The sequence below is a fragment of the Anser cygnoides genome, chromosome 1 (assembly GCF_040182565.1).
Source record: "Anser cygnoides isolate HZ-2024a breed goose chromosome 1, Taihu_goose_T2T_genome, whole genome shotgun sequence".
Classification (NCBI taxonomy): domain Eukaryota; kingdom Metazoa; phylum Chordata; class Aves; order Anseriformes; family Anatidae; genus Anser; species Anser cygnoides.
In genome coordinates, this window is record NC_089873.1 from 45,638,245 (window position 1) to 45,657,537 (window position 19,293).

The 19,293-nt window shown below is 45.9% G+C and overlaps 1 protein-coding gene across 1 annotated transcript; it reads right to left on the reverse strand.

The window, feature by feature from the left end:
* Positions 1-555: 555 nt before the first annotated feature.
* ERP27 (endoplasmic reticulum protein 27) lies at positions 556-19,278 on the reverse strand. The gene is made up of 7 exons (XM_048061204.2): positions 18,521-19,278; positions 18,224-18,324; positions 15,527-15,664; positions 11,867-11,980; positions 8,805-8,930; positions 1,798-1,995; positions 556-1,089 (listed from the first exon to the last, which is right to left on the reverse strand). Exons 1-7 carry the CDS (start codon positions 18,639-18,641, stop codon positions 1,045-1,047), a joined length of 843 nt encoding a protein of 280 aa, XP_047917161.2. The 5' UTR covers positions 18,642-19,278; the 3' UTR covers positions 556-1,044.
* Between the last annotated feature and the right edge of the window lie 15 nt (positions 19,279-19,293).

Genomic DNA, 19,293 nt, shown 5'->3' on the forward strand with positions numbered 1-19,293 from the left:
CCTGAGACACAATGCAGTCACTGTTTGACAGGAGCATTCATGCTCTATGCCAAAGGATGCTGGGCCAAGTATGAAGCAAGGCTATTGCATGCATTTTGTACAGCAGAAGAGAGATAGCTCATACACCTCACCCCCTCTATACCAGAACTGAGACCCCAGACACCTGAGATCACTACAGACAACAGTCTTTCCCTCTAATGCAGTGTGAAGGTGGTTCCTATCTTGCAACGCAACTTTCTACTGCTATTCTACAACAGCTTCCATTCCTCAGCCTGCATCTCACTAATTTTTCCTGCACCAGCTCAGATCTGCTGTAACACAGTGCTCTTCTTATCTCAGAACCTCACAGAAATCTCTTGTCCTCATGGATCTGTTGGTCAGAGGTCCAATTCCACGGGGAATGACTCTTAGCAACTAATCCATCTGCTCAGACATTGCAAACCTGGCTATATTCAGAGAGAGATTTTTGAGCTTACTCATTCAAAAATACATAGGCTTTGTCCTTAAGAGGCAGAAGTGGGTAGTGGGAAATCACATATTTGCATACAAATCAGGTTACTGACTTTCTGCTTTATTTAGAAAAATAAATGGAAAAGTTCATGTGACGTCAAGGAACCAATCTGTTTCTAGTGTCAGGAGAGGCTGACAGTGAATCCCAGCATAGCACCAAAACCAAAGAGAAGAAGTCAGGCACCATGAGAGAAACAGATCTGTCAGTCTCTCTGGGAACTACAAGCTATATCTGTGATATTGCCATTTTGCTGTATTGCCCTTTGCTCCATCAGAGGTGGTATGGAAAGACACCGGGTGTTGCAATAGCAGAGCAAATCTAAGAAATGAGAAAAGAGCAAATCAGAAGGGAAGAGAGACGCATAGAGAGGACAGACGGCATATATGTACATAGCATGGAGATGGGAATCCATGACTGACTTGGCCCCTTAATCCTATTATCCCAGGAATTCCTGATCTGTGAGGCTCAGTGAACTCTTCATACAACAAGAACACATGGCTCTAGGCACAGTCATCCTGTTGGCTTAGAAAGAATCAGAGTTCTTCATTGAGGGCCTTCTTCTCTTGTTCCTCTTCTTTCTAAAACATATCAAAGGCATGAAATCAGTTTTGACATGGTTCAGTTTCTCAGCATAGTGATAAAAGGAAACAAGCCAACGTAAGTGCTTCCCTCTGTTCTCCATGCCTTTGCCCTGCCTATCCCATTTCAATTGCATAACAGAGGGTCCTGACACCCAAAGCCTATGTGTTACATGAAGGTGACATTTGACAAAGAAAGAACACTAACACTGAGTGTTCACGGAGATTTAACTGTTCCTCTCCCGGCCCTGACCTCCAGTAGAGTCCTGAGCACATCTATATACTCTGCTCTGTGGCCTTCTTGATAAATTTCCTTCCTATCCCTGCCACTGTCTCCCTGATCCTCTCCTAACTGCTGACAGCCACCATGACCATTCTCATTGTCCTAATGTACCCTTCACCCTACCTCCCCAGCTGCTGCTCCCAGAAAACAGATGCTTCCACTGAGACCTCCATACAGTTGCAGAGGTCAGAGAAGTCTTTTTGCTGTAGACTAAGAAGGCAGATGTCAATGAATAAAGAGGCTCTGCAAACACATCCATATCTGCTCTGCTCTAGATCTAATGCAAGTGAAAATGAAAATGAGGAGGTGGCAGGGTTGGGGACAAAGTCAAGGAACTGAAGTCATCTCCTGAAGAACCTTGTGAGCAACACCATCTTCGTACAAGATCCCAGCTTCCTGTAGACTGTACAGGAGTGCTCCCTTACCTTTTGTATTCTTTGTAAGAATGTATTACAGAAGTCCTGCACACGCTCAACGGAGAATTCATCCAGAGGCAACACATCGCGCTCCTCATCTGGTGTGTAGAATATAGCCAGAGCTGGCAGCTGGGACTTCTTCAGTTTGAAGTATGCCATCACTTGTTCATTGCTTTTCAGATTAATGTCTACCAGGATAAAGAGAATCTGTGATGTAAATAAGAGATAAAATGTGAGCTAAACAGAGACTGAGAGAGAAAAGAGATCCCCAAACAACAATCATTCAAAGATTAATAGTGATATTTCTAAAATGAGTTAGTGAAAACCTACCATACTCTGTTGGAATAACACTTTCTTCTGCCAGTAACTGCTCCTTGCAGTGAAATTTTCTGTATTTTATCTAGTCCATATGTACACTACCAAACAAAAAGTCTTGTTATCTCTTCTTTAAAAATATATTCGTAGTATGGCAGGAAGGCAGTCTCCTGTTCTCTTAATAGATGAAGAAATAAAATGTCTTTCATCTCAAAGGCACATGTAGAAGAGGCTGATGCCTCTTTTTGCATGTTTTCAGGATAATATGCTCACATCCATGCAAGACCCAGAGTGGCATGTTAAAAAGGTATTTTGGTGTGTGGAAAATCAAACTCAATTGCAGGAATGTGGGAGTGAAGTACAGGGCAGCATAAGCCAGCAAGGATAAGAATATGAGAGTACCAAACACAAATGGTGTATTTATGTCAGCTGCAGTGACTAGAAATGAAGGTGCAATTATTTGGGAAACACGAATTTTTGGCATGACACCACTGTACATAGAGCCAATCTCAGTGGAGACTTGTCAGACCTGGAGAGAGAAGCCCCTCAATGAGTAAGCCAGGGTGAGAACAGCCTGTATTTTTCTGGGCTCCTGAATACTCTTGGAGAGCAAGACCAAGGCAAGGATTAGGATACTGCTAGGCCAATTCAATAGTAATGATTTATCACAATTGTTGACCTACCCCATGATTTATTTAAGAGTAAATTTCAACTGAAGTCTTAAAGGGTACATGAGGAATTTGTAAAAATTTAAAATTTTGCAGTCTTAAAGATTTTTCTGTAAAATGTTCAGCTACCTCAAAAATGTTTGTTAAATTGTCTCTTAATAGTAAATACAAACATTATGTATAAATTTCATAAAATAAATACAGCAATTAAACAATTTAATCAATGATCTGATTAAATAGAATCCTTCGGCAGGTGACATCCAAGCTAATATGCATCACTTGATCTTCCCTTTAAACCTTGCAGTCTACTGGACCTAGCATATACAACGTAACTATGGACATGGGTATGACTAATTTATACAAGAAAAAAGAGGAGTTTAAGAAAGAACATTAATGCAATGTGAATATGATATGCCCAGTTCCCAGGCTGTGACTCATGTTTTCCTTTCTTTTCAATCAAAAACACTCAAATTAGTTCAAAACTTTTTCTTCTCTAAAAATAAATTTGGTAAATCTACAATCCTTTATTAAATGTGTTCTGCAAAAACAAAAGCAAAACAGCAAAGAAAACAACCAGATATATCTGGAAACTTTCCTAGGCAACAGCCAATAGGAAGAGGGGATATTTAGGCTGGTGTAAGGTTTAACTGCAGTTAATCAGTGTGATAAAGAAATGAGAACAATAGTTTCACTGGATATGACAGATATCTACCACTTGCAATTTCTCTGCCAAAAGTCAACTGTGCCCTAAGGGCAACAAGCTAATGAGCAGACAGGTTGTGGGGAACTTCTCCCAGAGTGCTAAATTCATCCTTTTGTAGGATAAAACACCAGGCTAGAGAAGCATCACAAATCCAAGGGTCACAGATCTTAGTATCCAATCTAAGAATTGAATTCCAAGCTTTCAGCTGGGGCAGAAAGAATTTGAACAAGCCTTCTGCTGTAGGGCTCTCTTTCCAACATGCAAACTGGAAACAGAGGTTACTGTTGGAAGGAAGCACTTTCAGAGGGATGGTACAGGGGATGGTATCATATTTTTCATCATTTCAATCACCAACTTTTGGTTTTCTCTATGAAAGATTCACTAGACAACAACATTTTGTTAATCAAATGTTAAACACAAATTTAATCAAAAAAAGCCTTTAGAATACCTAGTTTGTTAAATGCTGATTTTTTCTATGCAAAAGTTCCTCCAGCTTTAAAACAGATGAGTAGCATTTTAAAATGGTAATATAAATGTTAGTCAACATTCTTCTCTTTATCAAGTTTCCAGCCTTTGTTAAAAATACCCATACTAAGAAGCTATCTATGAACACAAAGAACAGAGTAAGAATAAAAGGATAAAAAGTTTGAGCATTAGAACCCCAAACTTTTTTTTTCTTCCTTGCAGAAGAAAACAATTAAAACACATGAACAGTAGGCCCCTCAGCTAGGACAGATAACATCATTCACAGTTCTTGACTTGTATCCCTCTAATGACTCACATTTGGCTCACACATTTGCAGGATGTCAAAGTACAGCAAAAGTTCCTTCCCCTTTTGTGAATGATATTCCAGAAATAAGGGAGAGCCAACAGTTTTATCTGCCCACTGTCAGTCGAAAGAAGACACCTTAATGCCAATCACATGTGTTTAGGAATGATATATTCCTCTAAGTGCAATGACGTGGCATGACTCCTCCTTCAGGATTCATGAATCTGTGCATCCTGCACTGGATGCGCCCCAGGCTTCCTGCCAAGGCTGGTGCTGCCTTGAAGTCACAACTGTGAGGCAGCCTGTAGGGTGCCCTTGTACTGAGGCCACAAGCACTGGAAGCCAGGTCACCTCAGCAGCAGGAAACCAAGCAGATTTCTGAATGGGGACATGTCCATGATAGATTCCACCTGGTGGAACTGGCATTTCCTCATACAAAATTTATTTTGTTTTATGATTCCCAGCTAACTCTAATCATAAAGAATAAATGCAGTAACCATGGAAAATTATATTGACCCTCAGACAAAATTCACTTTGCCTAAGTCCTGATAGCCAAATCTTGGTCTGGTCTCAGGCAGTGATCTAGGGCAACCCCTACAATAAATGGTGACAGGCAATTTATTTCACATATTTTAGAAGGGAGGAAAGGATGCTTGTCTTCCTCCACCAGTGCAGAATACAGTCTAAAGCCTTAGCTCAAACTCTTTACCAAAACTATAGCTCACCAAAACAAATTCCCCTTATGATGCCAACTCTCATATCACTGCTAGAAATTAGGTAGTTTCATCCAAAATAGAAAACTTGTTTTCTATTTCAAACTATCCTCTACAATAGCTATTTTTTTTTTACTCCTGAAACAATTTTCTATGAAATTGTTTTATCTTGTACCAATCTTCTTGTCTGTGTTCAGAGACCTGCTACTAGAGACAGTGAAGGTTCTAGTGTACGTACGAGGAACTCTCAAAACAAATTCTTCCCTCCAGACATGATATTCCAAGAACACAGAACACAATGCAGTATTATCTGTGCACTGTCATCTGCAGTACACTCTTTCAAAGATTTTTTTACACTGGTGCTGTCTTGGTGTCTTGACAACTTGCTTCCTAGCCCAGTGCTTTTAGAACATGAAGTTCCTGGTAAATACTAAGATATGGAATGATGTTATTCTCCAAGGAACTCAATGTAATTGAAAATAGTACTTCAATGTTAGAAACCAATTTCATGTTTCTTAGTTTTCTCTCTACAGAAGACCAACAGGAAGGATGGTCAAGCTTCATATGCAGTGTTTGATATTGAGCTTTATGGAGCTGTGACCTTCATTTTTAGGAGACTGTATAAGCCAAAAAAAAAAATTCTGATACTTGAGTAATTTCTTGAGTGGCTTACATAGTACACCAAAACAAAAAGAAAACATCAGTCATGAATTAAAACAAACAAAAAAGCTATTAAAACAGCTTTACTTCAAATATCTGCCAAGTGACATAGACATTCCATATTTATGAGTTTCCCTGTTTATGGCTAAAAGGAGGCATCTCTAAAGATAATCTGTCTCAGTTCTGGAGCAATCAAAGTCTGGCAAGAAAAATAAGAAGTGTGTGAATGACAGTGTCCAAGAGAAAGGACACCATCCTTTCCTTCTCATAAAAGACCTCCTGAAGGATTCTCAGCAATTTCTCAGAACTCATTTCTAAATGGGTCTACATATAAGTTAAAAGGGACTTTGAGAACATGACTACCCACATCTTTCTGACATTATAAGCCATGTTATACCAGTTGCAGCAGAAGCTGCTTTTGTTATTCCCAGCATCACCTTACTGAAAAACTTCTGCAAACACCTGTGAGGTACACCATCTGTAATTGTCATGTTATACTCTAATATTGTGGAAAGAAAACTGAAGATGCTCATGTTAATTTGGCTCACTAGCTAACCCTGACATTTCCTTTCCAGTAGAAAGCTTGGATTCTTGGCAGTGTTTTTCCAAATGAGCACATATTTGATCGCTGTGGGATCCTTCCAAGGACACTGGTGGGTTCACTCTTGCAGCTGCAGTGCTGAGTTCTGTCTGTTCACTGTTACCCACCCACAATTGTTTCTCAAGATCTGCTAGAGAAGCACCATGTTTATTGTGATTCTTGTCAGCTCTTGGTAACTTAGCATCACCTAACATTTGCATTTTCCTCTCCAGCATTTTACAGCCCTCAGGCTCCACTATCAAATCTAGAAGAGTTCTCCAGATGAAAACTTGAGATTTGTCCCAGGCAAAAATGAAAAGATCATAAACCAAAGATGAAGGGACCATAGCCCAGGAACTGGTAGGCAAATCACCTCTTTATGATCTTTTTTTTCATTCTCTGGGGTCAGCCACTCACCAGCACTTTCTCTTCATCTCCCTGTGAGTTCAAGCAACAGGTTCTCCTCTTCCTACATCTGGTGATGACAACAACAAGGACTTCTCTTCCCTTAGACCCCAGCAGAGATGTGTGCAAGGATGGGTACCCCCAATTCTTCCTGAGAACCCTCTGAAGCCTGCGTCAGTGTTCTGCACTGTCACTGAGGAGAAGGCGTAACACAAATCCAGTCTCCCCTCTCTCTTCTGGCACTCTGCACGCACTGTGAAACACTGCTGGATGCAGTGGTACACCCTTAGAGTGGGCCTGAACACCTTTCCACTGCACAGCAATGCTTGCTCAAACCACTGACGGAGCTAACTCCGCAGCACAAACAAGCCTTTCAGCACCAGCCTACAGGTTGTGAATTTTTCACTTGTAATTCTGAATAAACTTCAATTCAAGAATCTTACATTCATTAACAGGACAATTTGCAAGCCACAAAAAAAGCAAATGGAGACAACCCTAATTGGGCATATTGCTCCGCTTACTCCTTAGGATCCAGATCTAAGACCCAGGTGACCTGAACAGAGGTAACCTTACTCTTTCTTACTGCTTTGTAAGAAGGCAGTCCAAATCACAAATTATTTTGCAGAATGACCCTCCTTTGGGAAAAAAGAACATACTAGATTCCCAGTCCCTTCATCTAGGTGTCTTGCAGTACCCCTGCAGTAATGTTCAGATAATTAGTCAAATGCCCACATCTTTAATCCCTATATTTTATTCTGGAAAACTTCCTCTGGACTGATTCAGTGGGAAACTTGCCTGCGCAAATGTTAAAAATAATAATAATAATAATAATAATAAAAAAATATTTGGATTGTTGGTAATTCATAAATTATTTGGACTTCAGTACAACTTTTCATCCAATGCTTCATGAGAGATTTCTAGGAAAATTATTCCCACTCACTCAGATCTAGGCATCATGTTAGGGGAAAACTGGCTGCAGCTGCATCAGCAAGGGACGGTGATGCTCAAGAATATTGTCTTAGAAAAGTTAGCTGTTTGGGGGAGACCTGGATCTGGCTGTGCTGCTTATGGGCAAGGATAATGGTGTCATTGTAACACTTATCTCACATGTGACAACTGGAATTTTTCAGATAAACGAGTCTTTTTTTATCAGCATGTATTTGTTAAAGCAAAACACTTTTCAAAAGACCTTTTGACTTTCATGAATGGTTTCTGCCTGCTCTCTTGACAATGGGTGGTAGAGATGGCAAGGTCAAAAGAAGTCTTGCCATAAAAAAAATCTCAAGTCTTCTGAGTGTGCATGGTTCTGAGGTGCCCCCCCCCCCCCCCCCCCATTTGGAGATGAAGATATACTTGATTTTTAATCTGCTCCTTCAGTACTGCAAACAGATGCATGCAGATATTCTTGTTCTCAAACCCAAACTCTTCAGCTCCACATTTCTCCCAGGACGGTCACTTTCACTGCCACTCAGTTCAGCCTTCCCCACTGCTGTGATCCTCTACCTCTTCCCATTTGCTATTCTCCCCCAAGTTAAATGCCTGCCTGTTGTTCTCAATCCTCCTTTCTCTGTCCCCTGACCCAAATTCCCCTGTAAATCAGATGCTGGCAAGGAATCAGCCATGGAAAGATAAACTGCCTGGGGAACTCTGCCCACACAGAGGTGGGAACCAGGGGAAATTTCTCTGAAAGACCCCATCAATCCCATGACCTTGCTGTGGTAAATCCGACAAAACCCACCCACGATTCCAACCAGAGGGCTAAGGGTTAAGAAGTTCTGCGACATTAATTGCTGTCTGGTCACTTATATAATGCTCCTTGGCATCTCTCAGGCTGTATATACAAGATCACCTCTCACACCAGTGGAATGTGACCACTGCCGGGCTGAAGTGCAGCAGCTGTTCGTCATCTCCCAGGGCAAGGGAACAAAACTGGACCAGAAGCAAGGAAGCACACACTGTCCCACTGAGAGAGTGGGGGAGCAGAATACAAAGGATATTTTTCCCACATGGAGGCAAAACTGACAAAAGATGAACAGATCCAACCTCTCCACTTAATGATCCAGCTAATTGTCTTTTCATCCCACTTGGCCATTGCTCCCCTAATGCACAGAACAGGAGACAGTGCCCACCCCATCCACGGAAGAAACCACTGTCCTTCTATTTTTCTCTCTCATGGCTCCCCTTCCTCTCTGTTTGGACTTACCTTCTTCTCAAAGAGCTCTGCTGCCGCACGGTATCTGTGCATTCGCTCAGGGTGCTCTGGGGACTTTTTGTCTGTGATCAGGAGGAGATGAATCTCGAGAGAACTGTGCAGCACACCTACGGCTGTCTGCCAAAAACATGGCCACCACAGACAGAGAGAGAAAAACACACAGACAAGGAGATTGAGTACATTCAGTGCGCATTGGATGCACTGCCAGAGGGACATCAATCCTCACGCCTCAGTTGAGGTCTCTTTGCAAACCAGCCCAACAAGCAGGACGACCTCCTTTACAGCAGGAGGGATCCAATGTGGGTTTTTGTGGAAGCACTTAACCTCTTGGTTTTGCTTATTCCTGAGCCAAGAGTCTGAAAACTACGAGTGTTCCTCACTGGCCTCAGGCCAGTCAGTGACTAGGCAGGGGGACTGCCTGGATACAGCAAGCTGTCATCTAGAGGGACAAGAAGGAATCGGAAAGGTAAGGCCACCAAACACGGTGCCCTGAATCACTGGGGCCCAGCACCTGACTGAAATGGGAACAAGCAGGCTGGAATGATTTGGAGTGCTAGGGTTGGTGTGTCCCCTTGATCCCTCTGTGCAACACGTTGTGCTCTGCGTTAAACAAGGATGAGTCCAAAGCCTCATTTCAGCAACCCCAGGGGCTGGGCAGCCCAGAGTGCTTTGGGTTAGAATTGCCTCTGCAGCCCTGCCGGGGGAAGGACCTGCATCTGGCAGTGCCCTGGGCAGGGACAGCGCACAATGGCCCTCTGTGAGGAGGCAGGGCTGGCACTGCCCAGGAAGCCTTTGCACCATCTCCAGGCACTCAGTCGCTCCTCATCCCCCTTCCCCTGCAGCCTCTCCCTCAAACCAAACAGAACGGGGCCAGGCTGCTGCTGACCTGCTGCCTCACCCATGCCACCGAAACCACGCTGGCGCAGGCAGTAGAGATCCCCGCCAGCACTTCCCCGGAGGAGCAGAAAGTTTCCACATGCTCCAGGAGTAACAGGGACGGGGTCAGGGAGTGCATGTCTGCAAGGGCTGTGCACCACAAAGCATCCAATTTCTGGTGACCAGGACTTTCCCTTAGCCTGATGTTGATTGTACATTTAGTATCACTTCATTTCTCTGCGCTGTGCAGATGGGGCAGGGGAGAGTAGAGGGGAAGCAAACCAGGGTTAAAGAGCGTTAGAAGACCTCATGGAAGAGGATAGGGCTGAAGGTGAGGGTGAAACCAGGCAGCACCAAGAGCCACAAGGACAATGGGGGCATGGCTGGAGCAGCAGCTCCTCTGGCAGCTCCTCACAAAGGTGCATCTGCCCACACAACCTTTTGCAAGCGATTTGCATAGCTCATCATCATGGCTGGATCACATTGCACTCTCCTGGGAGGTACACAGGGTAAGCACTGCCTAAAAATGACTGAAGTACGTGGGCGAAACAGTAAGGGCCCCAGGACAGGGAGAGAAACTCTTGGCAGCACTCAGTTTGATCCCTGTGATCCAAGCCCTTGCTGACCTGCAGCAGACTTGGATGTAAACAGCATATGCACTGGGAATAAATATTTATGAAAAAAACAAGCTATGTTAGCTAACCTGGAAGGGCTTCAAGCCTTGGACGGCAGGAGGCACTGTTAATTGCAGCACCTTGCTAGGGATCCACAGTGCCAGGGGAAAAAATGAAACAGGACGTGTGTTGAAAGCCAGTCTGAGGGGAACAGCTGAACAGCTCGGGGGCTCTGGGTCAGAGAAACAGTCTGGGCGCTAAATGGGATGCCATGGAGCAAGAGCCCCAAGTATCATCAGAAACGCATGAAGAAAGAGCCAAGATCTGATGAACTGCAAAAAGACCACAGTGGAGGCTACAAGCCTGGCCATTTATGAGGATAACAAGAACATCCCCACTGTCGTTACTTGGGTGATCTCGAAGAGCTGTAAGGACAGCGGGGCAGAGTACAGCTTTTTTGTCCTAGGAAATGTTCCGTCATTTTGAAATGTTTTTCATATCCCTGATGTAGATGAAGTAAACAAACAACAACAACAAAAAAAAAAACGCTTTTTTTTTTTTCTTTCAAAGAAAGCAGAACAGAACTTCTGCAGTATTTCACTCTGGAAAGAAAATGTTGCATTTCCAAAACAAAATGCTCTCTCTCCTGGCAGGCTGAACCTGAACTGGGAAAAGGGCCAGCCCTCTTAGCTGATGTTTGGCATCCATTTGAAAAGGTACAGCTTTGAAACAGGTCAGGCCATTCTCCTTTGATTAAATTGAGCATGGTCAGCATTGCTGTAGCTACTCAGAAGTCTGCAAAAGACCCCGTCAGCAATGACAGTCTCAGCCTTGCAGCCAGCTGGGCTTCACAGCAACCAGCCCAGTGAACTGCTAGCGCTTCAGGGGAGCCGAAATCCTCAGTCACCCTCAGTACAGGGAAGGAGCACTGAGACCTTCTGATTGTCAGTCAGGTGGGTGAGTTAATAAAGATGGCCATCATGGAAGCATCCCATGTCTGATTTTTTTTGTTGTTGTTGAACTGACAAATTATGGGGGGAGGGATGGTGGGGATGGGAAAAAATTTTGCTTGGGAAGTTTCCAACCAGCTTTTGAATATGCTTTCAAATAGCCAGGTTTATGTAGAGCCCTGTTTGTTGGGTGATGAAGGAAAGCCTGCCTCCTAGACACAGGTCATTTGGGTTCCCATGTTTCTTGAGGCTTCCCAGCCACAGAGATGGGCAGGGCCTGCAGGCGTGGTATGACATGGTAAATGCCCAAGGGAGGAAGCAGCAGGAGCGGTAAGAAATGCAGCTCTTTGCCCACCAATGCCCCAGATTTATTGGAAGGCCAGAGGAACTGCCTGCTTTCCCCTCCCCACCCCACCTGAATGCCCCAGTGCTGCACCTGCTCCCACTCACTCTATGCAGTAGCAGCAAAGAGTTGTGTGTCTTCCCCAACCCCACCTACACCACTGTGGCAACCCTTGCATGCATCCACGTGCACGAACATTTGGGCCAGAGGAGGCCCATGAGGAGGAGGCTGAGTGCTGGGGTGAAGGGGCTGTGAGGAGCTGGTAATTACCACAGGGTTGTACTCCGTCACCAGGCGGAGCTCGTTCATCCGAATGAAACGACTCATCTTCTCAGCATTCATGTTTTCACTGTCCACATCCAAATCTCTCCGGTCATTGTCTGCCTGAAGATACGCAAAGACACCTCCAGTCACAGCTGTCCTCTCTTCTCAGTAGCTCCTCCAGAGCTGCTGATGGCTCTCAACCACAGAGACACCCACCCCTGGGACAACACCCTCCCCTTCTTTCCAAGACATAATCCCCATTTCTTGAGGTCCAGAACTATTAGACCTACAGAGGTCTGCCACCACTTTGAGATAAGGATCTTCCACCCTCCCTCAGTCTCCCAAGGACAAGACAAACTCATGGCATAACAGAAATCCCTGAGGACCAGACATCCCTACCATTATCTGCTCCTACTGCACTGGAGACAGGGAGGATTAGCTGATAAACTCTTCTAGGAGTTGTGGGGAAAGATCATTAATATAGCCTAACTCCTTATGTAGATTTTGGCTTTACATCCCTCTTTAAAATCTTCATCTGCTTATTCTATTTCTTCTACAAGTCATAAACATTGGCACGGGACTATATGGATTTCCTGGAAACATTGTGCAAGCAGGAAATCTCTCCAATAAAAAGAGGATTTTTTTCCAGTACAGCAGAAGAAAAAAAAAATCAAGCACAGCACATTTTAGCTTTAAAGGACTATCTATCCTGCCACACATCTCCCCACACTCACAGCCTCCAACCCCCAAGATGTAATTTTATTGAGGTTTGCTTGACTTGGTAAACAGAAAAAGCAGGCAAACATCAAATAATGGTTAAACCTCCAAATGGGGCACAGTTGCTGTACAGTACCACTGCAGGAGGTGATTGAGTTGGGCCATGCGGGTGGTGAGCTGTGACAAGCAATAGGATCAAAGTTTGAGATTTTAAGATTTTTCACACACGTGTTGAACGAGGTTCTCAGGGCTGAGAAAATGTCCACATGTGCACCCTGGATTTTATTCTCTGCATGTGTACAACCTCTGAAAGCACTTGTGTTAGTTTTTCCAGTGGTGTGCAGACATCTGAAGCCCTTTTTGCTGTTCTGTGGTCATTCGCAAGGTCTTTGATCTGTTAGGGGACCACTGCGCCTTTTCTGGAAAATCAAGCTGGTGCTTTTCAGACTGTGCTGCCTGATTCCTCTCACAGATTTGCTCCAGCATAAAATGAAAGGGCAGCTGTACTGAGTGAATGGGATCAGGCCAGTGCAACACCTGGGCGAGTGAAGATCAGAGGAGCCTTGGGAACCAACCGAAAGCACCCTGGACTCCACAGAAAACTTTCTCTTGACTTTTGTGGGCTTCTGTAAACTCATAGTTTTCATGTTGGGATAATAATATCCTTCATCTGCTCTCAACATTTAGGATTCCAAGAAAAAAAGGGTGAAAAATATCCTGCCTCTAATAGTTGAAACTCTGGCCAAAATGTCTTTATCGCTCTATATAATTAGCTTAGTAGCATCTGTTAATTAGGTCTTTTTTAGGTCTATCAGGCCAGATCCTTCAACAGAATAAATCAGTTTTGCTCCACTATATGCAAAGAAGTCTCAGCAGCCCTTCCTGCTACTGTAATTATAAACTTCTCAGCCTTATATGTGCTTCATACTATGCAAAAGGAAAGAATGAGTTTATGCCTCTGATTCACTGCTATCCTGGTCACCCATCTTTGTACTCTTCAAATGAGTATTTCGTTCCAAGTTCCTGTCTCAGTTCTTTTTTCTTTTCTTTTTTAGCTCTGACCCCTTACTCCTACACAGTCTCCAGCACAGAATAAAAGAAAAAATAACATCTGAATAACTTAATTTTAGGGAAAAATGAAAATTAGGTAAGAGAATTTTCAACCCCATTTGAATCTCACTAGTGTGTTTGTTTCTTGCTTTTTTTTTTCCTATTAAACAAGAGTTCAGCTGCAAAAACTGGACTGTGAACAATGAAGTTTCAATATAATACAAATTCCCACAATCCAAACATTTCAAATACACTTCAGATATCAAATACCCTCCCAATGCAGTCATCCTACTATCTGCCACAGTGCAAAAACAAAGGATCTTTTCAAAGTTTTTGGAAGAAAATCACTATGCCTAAGAACCAAAATTGAGATGGGTGTTACTTCAAATTGCAACATCTGCACATGGCAAGCAAAAAGTTAAACAAAAGGACCTGCCTTCCTGTTGGTCACTCTTAGATCATTCTCCTTGCACTGTTTGGATAATACCAGTGGTAAACACTGGGCAGGAAATGATGAGAAAGAAAGGGGAACAAACTGGCTTTTGTGATGTTGTACAACCTGCATCTAGAACTTGGCAAAGCTACCATATCCAGCTCCTCTCAGTGTAATCACTGAGCCACTCTGTCAGCTTAGAGCTCTTGTGACACAGCACTTCACAGCCTTTTAGGACATCTTGTACCACCTAGTGTCCCTCTCCCCCTCTGACATACCTCTCTACCCAGTTTTCAAGTGCCACATGGGGCAACAGGAGGTAGCTGATATGCCTGCTTTTAGCTTTTGTTTGGATTGCTTAAGTAAGGACATGGCCCTTCCAAACATCGTCTCCTTACATTTCAGCAAGAATACCTTCAAATTCAGAGTGAAGCACCAGCAGCTACAGCTGGAGTCAATAAATAAATAAATTGAATTTGCACAGCACCCATCCCTCAGAAACTGCAAAGTAACAGTATTAATGGGTCCATGCCCAAAGCATATTTAGGCAATTAAATCTTCTAAACATAGTGTAAGAGCCAAGACAGATCAGGGTGTTAGGAACTTCTTCTGGTGGCAGAGCATCTATAGCTGCAGATCCCCAGCCTGGATCTGGTTTCAGTCACGATGGAAAAGTGGTGCACCCAGGGAGACAGACAGCTCTGCCTGCCTGAAGCGACACTTGGCAAGATTTGGTTTCAAGCCTGCTGTGTTGATCCACTGTAACATGGCCCTTAGAGGCTTTTCATGTGTCTCAGGAGGCTTCCCAAAACCAGAGAAACCCCATCCAAGTAACACCATACTCCAGACTAGCTGCTCAGAAACGCAGCCATCATTCTTTGCAAAGCACTGAGCACACACTTAAAACTGAGCATCTCATCAGGTGTAAGAACACTGCTCGTGTCAGGGATGCGAAAAGTAAAAGACCTCTTCAGAGCAGCAAGCTCTACAGGTAAGCTTTTATGTGCTCATGCAGGCTGACTATCAACGATAAGCCCTTTTTGGCTTCCCAGCTCTAGGCAGAGCTGAGCAGCTTTAATCCCTTTCTTTATCACTACCAACCAGCAATTACATTTCCTCCGTAACGCGGTTGGGGGCAGTTTTTAAGTGCTTGTTGTAAAACCTCGCTCACTAAAATTAGTCAGCAGGGTAATTTCAAAAATAAAATAGAACAGAATAAGGTAAAATAGAACAGAATAAGGTAAAATAAAATAGAATAAGGTAAAATAAAATAGAATAAGGTAAAATAAAATAGAATAAGGTAAAATAAAATAAAAAATAAAATAAAATAAAATAAAATAAAATAAAATAAAATAAAATAAAATAAAATAAAATAAAATAAAATAAAATAAAATAAAATAAAATAAAATAAAATAAAATAAAATAAAATAAAATAAAAGTAGTGCGGAGGAGATGTGCTGCGGCACCCTGCGGAAGAGCGTGAGGGTGCTCGCCGAGACGCCGAAGTGCTCCAGGACGGCGGGGCTGCTGCTGATGCCGACGGGCACCTCGGGGATGTGGCCGGCCGCCAGGCGCAACTGGGCCGCCGCGGCCCCCTGCGGCTCCTGCGGGGCACAGAGAGAGGAGGGCGGTGAGAGCCGAGCGGAGCGGAGCGGAGCGGCCCGGCCCGGCCCGGCCCGGCCCCGCCGCACGCCGGCGCAAGGCCGCCACCTACCGGCCGCCCGCGGGGCCCCCGGCTCCGCCATTTCGCGGCCGGGCCCGTGCCTTCCTCCCTCCCCTCGGCACACGCTGCGATGCCCCCTGCTGTCCCCGCCCGGCCTTCACCGCCTTTCTCGCGCCCCTGCTGCGGTGGTGGGGAGCCCTGGAGGTCTTGGAGGGGTGATGTGGGGTGGTGTGCTCACAGAGCCCAGAGGTAGCACACTTGTGCATGTATGTGTGCTATACACACGGTAAAAATACGTCATTAAGATAACCTCTTGATTCTGGAGTCAGTGGGTTACACTTTTTAAACACCCTGGGTTAACGGTATCCTAGTTCCTTTGAAAAGGAACCTATCTTAAACCTACCCTTTAAACGTAGCAAATACAGCTGCATCAAAGCATAGAGCTGTGCAATTCCTCAGTAAGCTGGGGTCTGCTCCCTTCAAGTGAGAGCGTTCACTGCAGCCTTAGACCATGTTAAAGCATCCCTTACTATTTCCATTCCTGGCTTTTCTTGTGAGGGATGCATTTTTGATACTCCTACTTACTGGATTTAAATCCTCAAGACACAGTCTGTGCTTGGAAATTGTTCTGTTTTTCTTTTCGATTTGAACCATCAGCTCAGCTGTTTGCGAGCCCAGAGAGAATGGAAAACAAAATTCTTTCTTCGTTCGAAGAAAAACAGCTCTTGTGACCTGTTTTGGAAATGCGAGCTCATCGACATGGCTGCAGTGAGAGCACTAAAGCATGGTGTGGGAATAACCTCACTGTGTTTTCGATCATTCCTGTGAAAAATGGGGTTTAATCCGGCCAAGCAGGCCCCTTTCTCACACAGGCACACAGGGTTGCTGGAGCAGCATGCTGTTTTTCCATCATGGCATGCAGCTCCCAGTCAGGGAGACCGTGCTCATTATATGCGGAGCTTGCCGAGCCGCGTGCTGCAGTGAAATGAAAGGCTGCAGCAGGGAAGTGATTTATGGTGAAGAGAGAACATGGGCATTATTTGGATGAATATACTCTTGGGCGGAGGGCCAAGACAAGCCCTCATGGCGCTCATACATCCTTATCTGCTGTTAAAAGGCAGCCCTGTTGTGCTCCACATATTGAGCACACGCCAAGCTGCTGGCTGCTGGCAGCCGGGGCTGTCCCCACGCTGCAGGACAGCACAGTCATCCCTCCCTGCCCTGGCACCCCCTCTGCTGCCTGGGACCAGCGTCCTGTTAACATCAGTGAATGAAATCGTGCAGCAGGAGGGAGGCAGTGGCACGGGACATTGGTGGCACGAGGCTTTGCCTGCAGGAGGTCCCAGTGCACAGCCCTGCCGCAACCCCAGCCAGCTGCCTGGGGGCAAGGAGACATCTGAGCAACTTTCCTTAAGCCTGTGCAGATTGCCTCGCTAGCTTGCAGGAGCTCTGAGGAGCTCTGAATGCCTGCAGGCACCCAACCCAAGGCAGGTGGTGCTCTGTGATCAGTGTTTAGCAAGGCCCCTGGGGCATAAGCCTCCAGCACTCACACACTTGTTGCAGCAGAAGCATCGGTCCTTGCTCTGCAGTGTGCTGCAAGGTGCTGTTGCCATACACCAACCTCACGATCACCTCCCTGGGCAGCCCTCCAGCCCCAGGACCAGGGCAGGAGGAGGAAGGGGCTTCCAGAAAGGAGTTATTTTTGAAAGGATGAAGTCCTCTCTGCCAAAAGGCATGAGGCAGTGTATGGGCAGAAGCAGCCCAGCACAGAGCTCAAGGAGAGAAAAAAAAGGTGCAACTTGGGGGCCTTAAAAATAAAAAGGATCCTATTGACCTCTGCTTCATGTAGCTTTAACTCAATAAGGTTTTTGTGTTGTTTTCTGAGGAAATGTATTCCTGCCCTTTCAAGAGCAAGAGGCACACACACATCTCCTAGTCACTCTAACACCTTTGGCTGATTTCAGTTGAGTTTAGTCACTGAGTGACAGAGACCCCACGGGTATCAATTTTGGGAACGAAGCAGCCAGCCAGACAGACTGTGCCAATAATACCCCAAGAGGGAGCTGAGCTTGGGCCCAAACCCTCTTAGAAATCAGAGGACCCGTACCAGCACTGCTCCCTGAGACCCAGCTTCCTCGGCCCCATCACACAGGCAGTGCCTCGCGCTGCCCTCAGTGACTAAAGCCAACAGCTGATGTTCCCACTCACCCCGTGCCAGTGCACTCGCTTTCTCTGCCACCCACGTTCCCCTCTTCCTTCCCCTGCAGCATTTCCCTTTCTCCCGCTCCAGGGCTCCCACCAACAGCTTCATATTCATCCCTTGCTCCAACTCCCTTTCCACGCACCCCTCCCCTAATCCCCCCCCCCATCTGTCACAGCCCCAGCACCCGTCTGTGGAAGGGGCTGCCATCTGAAGGTGTTTACACCACATCTATCCCCACTCTCCCACCAGGGCAGGATCCGGCTCCCACCTGGCAGAGGGGAGCTGCTGCCAACACACCTGGAAGAACCCAACGACCGCCACCTCCGCCCCGCTGATGAAGGCCTCCACGTCCGCGATGTCGTTCAACAGGACGAGTTTCTCTGCATCTCCCTCTGCGCCTGGAGAGGACAGGTCGGGGTTGGGCAGAGGGCACACGAAGAGCAGCTCGGAGGCTTCCCCCCACACACACGCAGACATCCCACCCCGCGCGTGCTGCCCGCACAGCTCTCCCACCAGGATACAGGATACGAAGCGTGCACAGCACACCCTCAGTGAGGCGGGGTCCCCACGCCAGGCCCAGGAGAGCGGACTTACCGTGGGATGCAGAGCCGCTGTCTTCAGCACAGCCTGCTGGGGAGCCCCCAGCAAGGAGGATGACGAAGAGACACGGGAAGATGGAGGTGCCCATGGTGCCAGCTTGCCCTCTCCTCACCATACCACCTCTGCTCCTCTCCTTGGCAAGCGACACGTCAGCTGCTTCTGGGGCTCGCAGTCCCGCCCAGGGAAGTGGGAAAGGAGCAGCTGGCCAGGGGCAAAGCCTCCAGCTCCTGAGATTATGTGTTGGCTGGGAGAGAGCCCGGGGCCTCCCAGCTGTGTGGCCATCAGCCTCAAAGAAGCTCACCACGCCAGTGTGCCCTCAGCCACAGCGGTGGACATCTCAGCTCTTGCACCCACACAACCAGGCACCCCAGGTTGTGAGAACACCCCTCCGCGTAAAGGGAGCCACTGCACCTCCTCAGGTGCTGGGTCCCACAGAGGCTGATGCCCCCTTTTGCTCAGCCAGCCAGTAAGAGACAGCTCCTGCACTTCCTCTGGCTGGTGGGGAACAGCTGCCAGGTAAATGTTAAACATGAGAAGGCCATGGTCTACCTTCCTGGGCTCGTTCAGTTGCCACTCTGGATGACAGGTGGAGGCTGTTTAGCCCTGAAGCCCACCCTGATCGTGAGCAAGAGTTTGGGCTTCAAAACAGCATTCATGAACCCCCCAAAGGAAGCCACTCTGAAATAGTTTGCCTTTAAGGGGAAAAATTGTCTCCTGGCTTCCTATTCATTAGAGCTGGGTTGACGTTTTGAAGCAGGAGGGCTTTT

Bases quoted from the DNA above. Each gene is read 5' to 3' on its own strand.
- ERP27 (XM_048061204.2), bottom strand. From the start codon at position 18,641: ATGGTGAGGAGAGGGCAAGCTGGCACCATGGGCACCTCCATCTTCCCG. The intron at 8,931-11,866 runs GTAATTACCAGC...TGTTTTTGGCAG, and splicing joins TGACGGAGTACAACCCTGTG to ACAGCCGTAGGTGTGCTGCA. The intron at 1,996-8,804 runs GTAAGTCCAAAC...TTTACATCACAG, and splicing joins CAGAGCTCTTTGAGAAGAAG to ATTCTCTTTATCCTGGTAGA.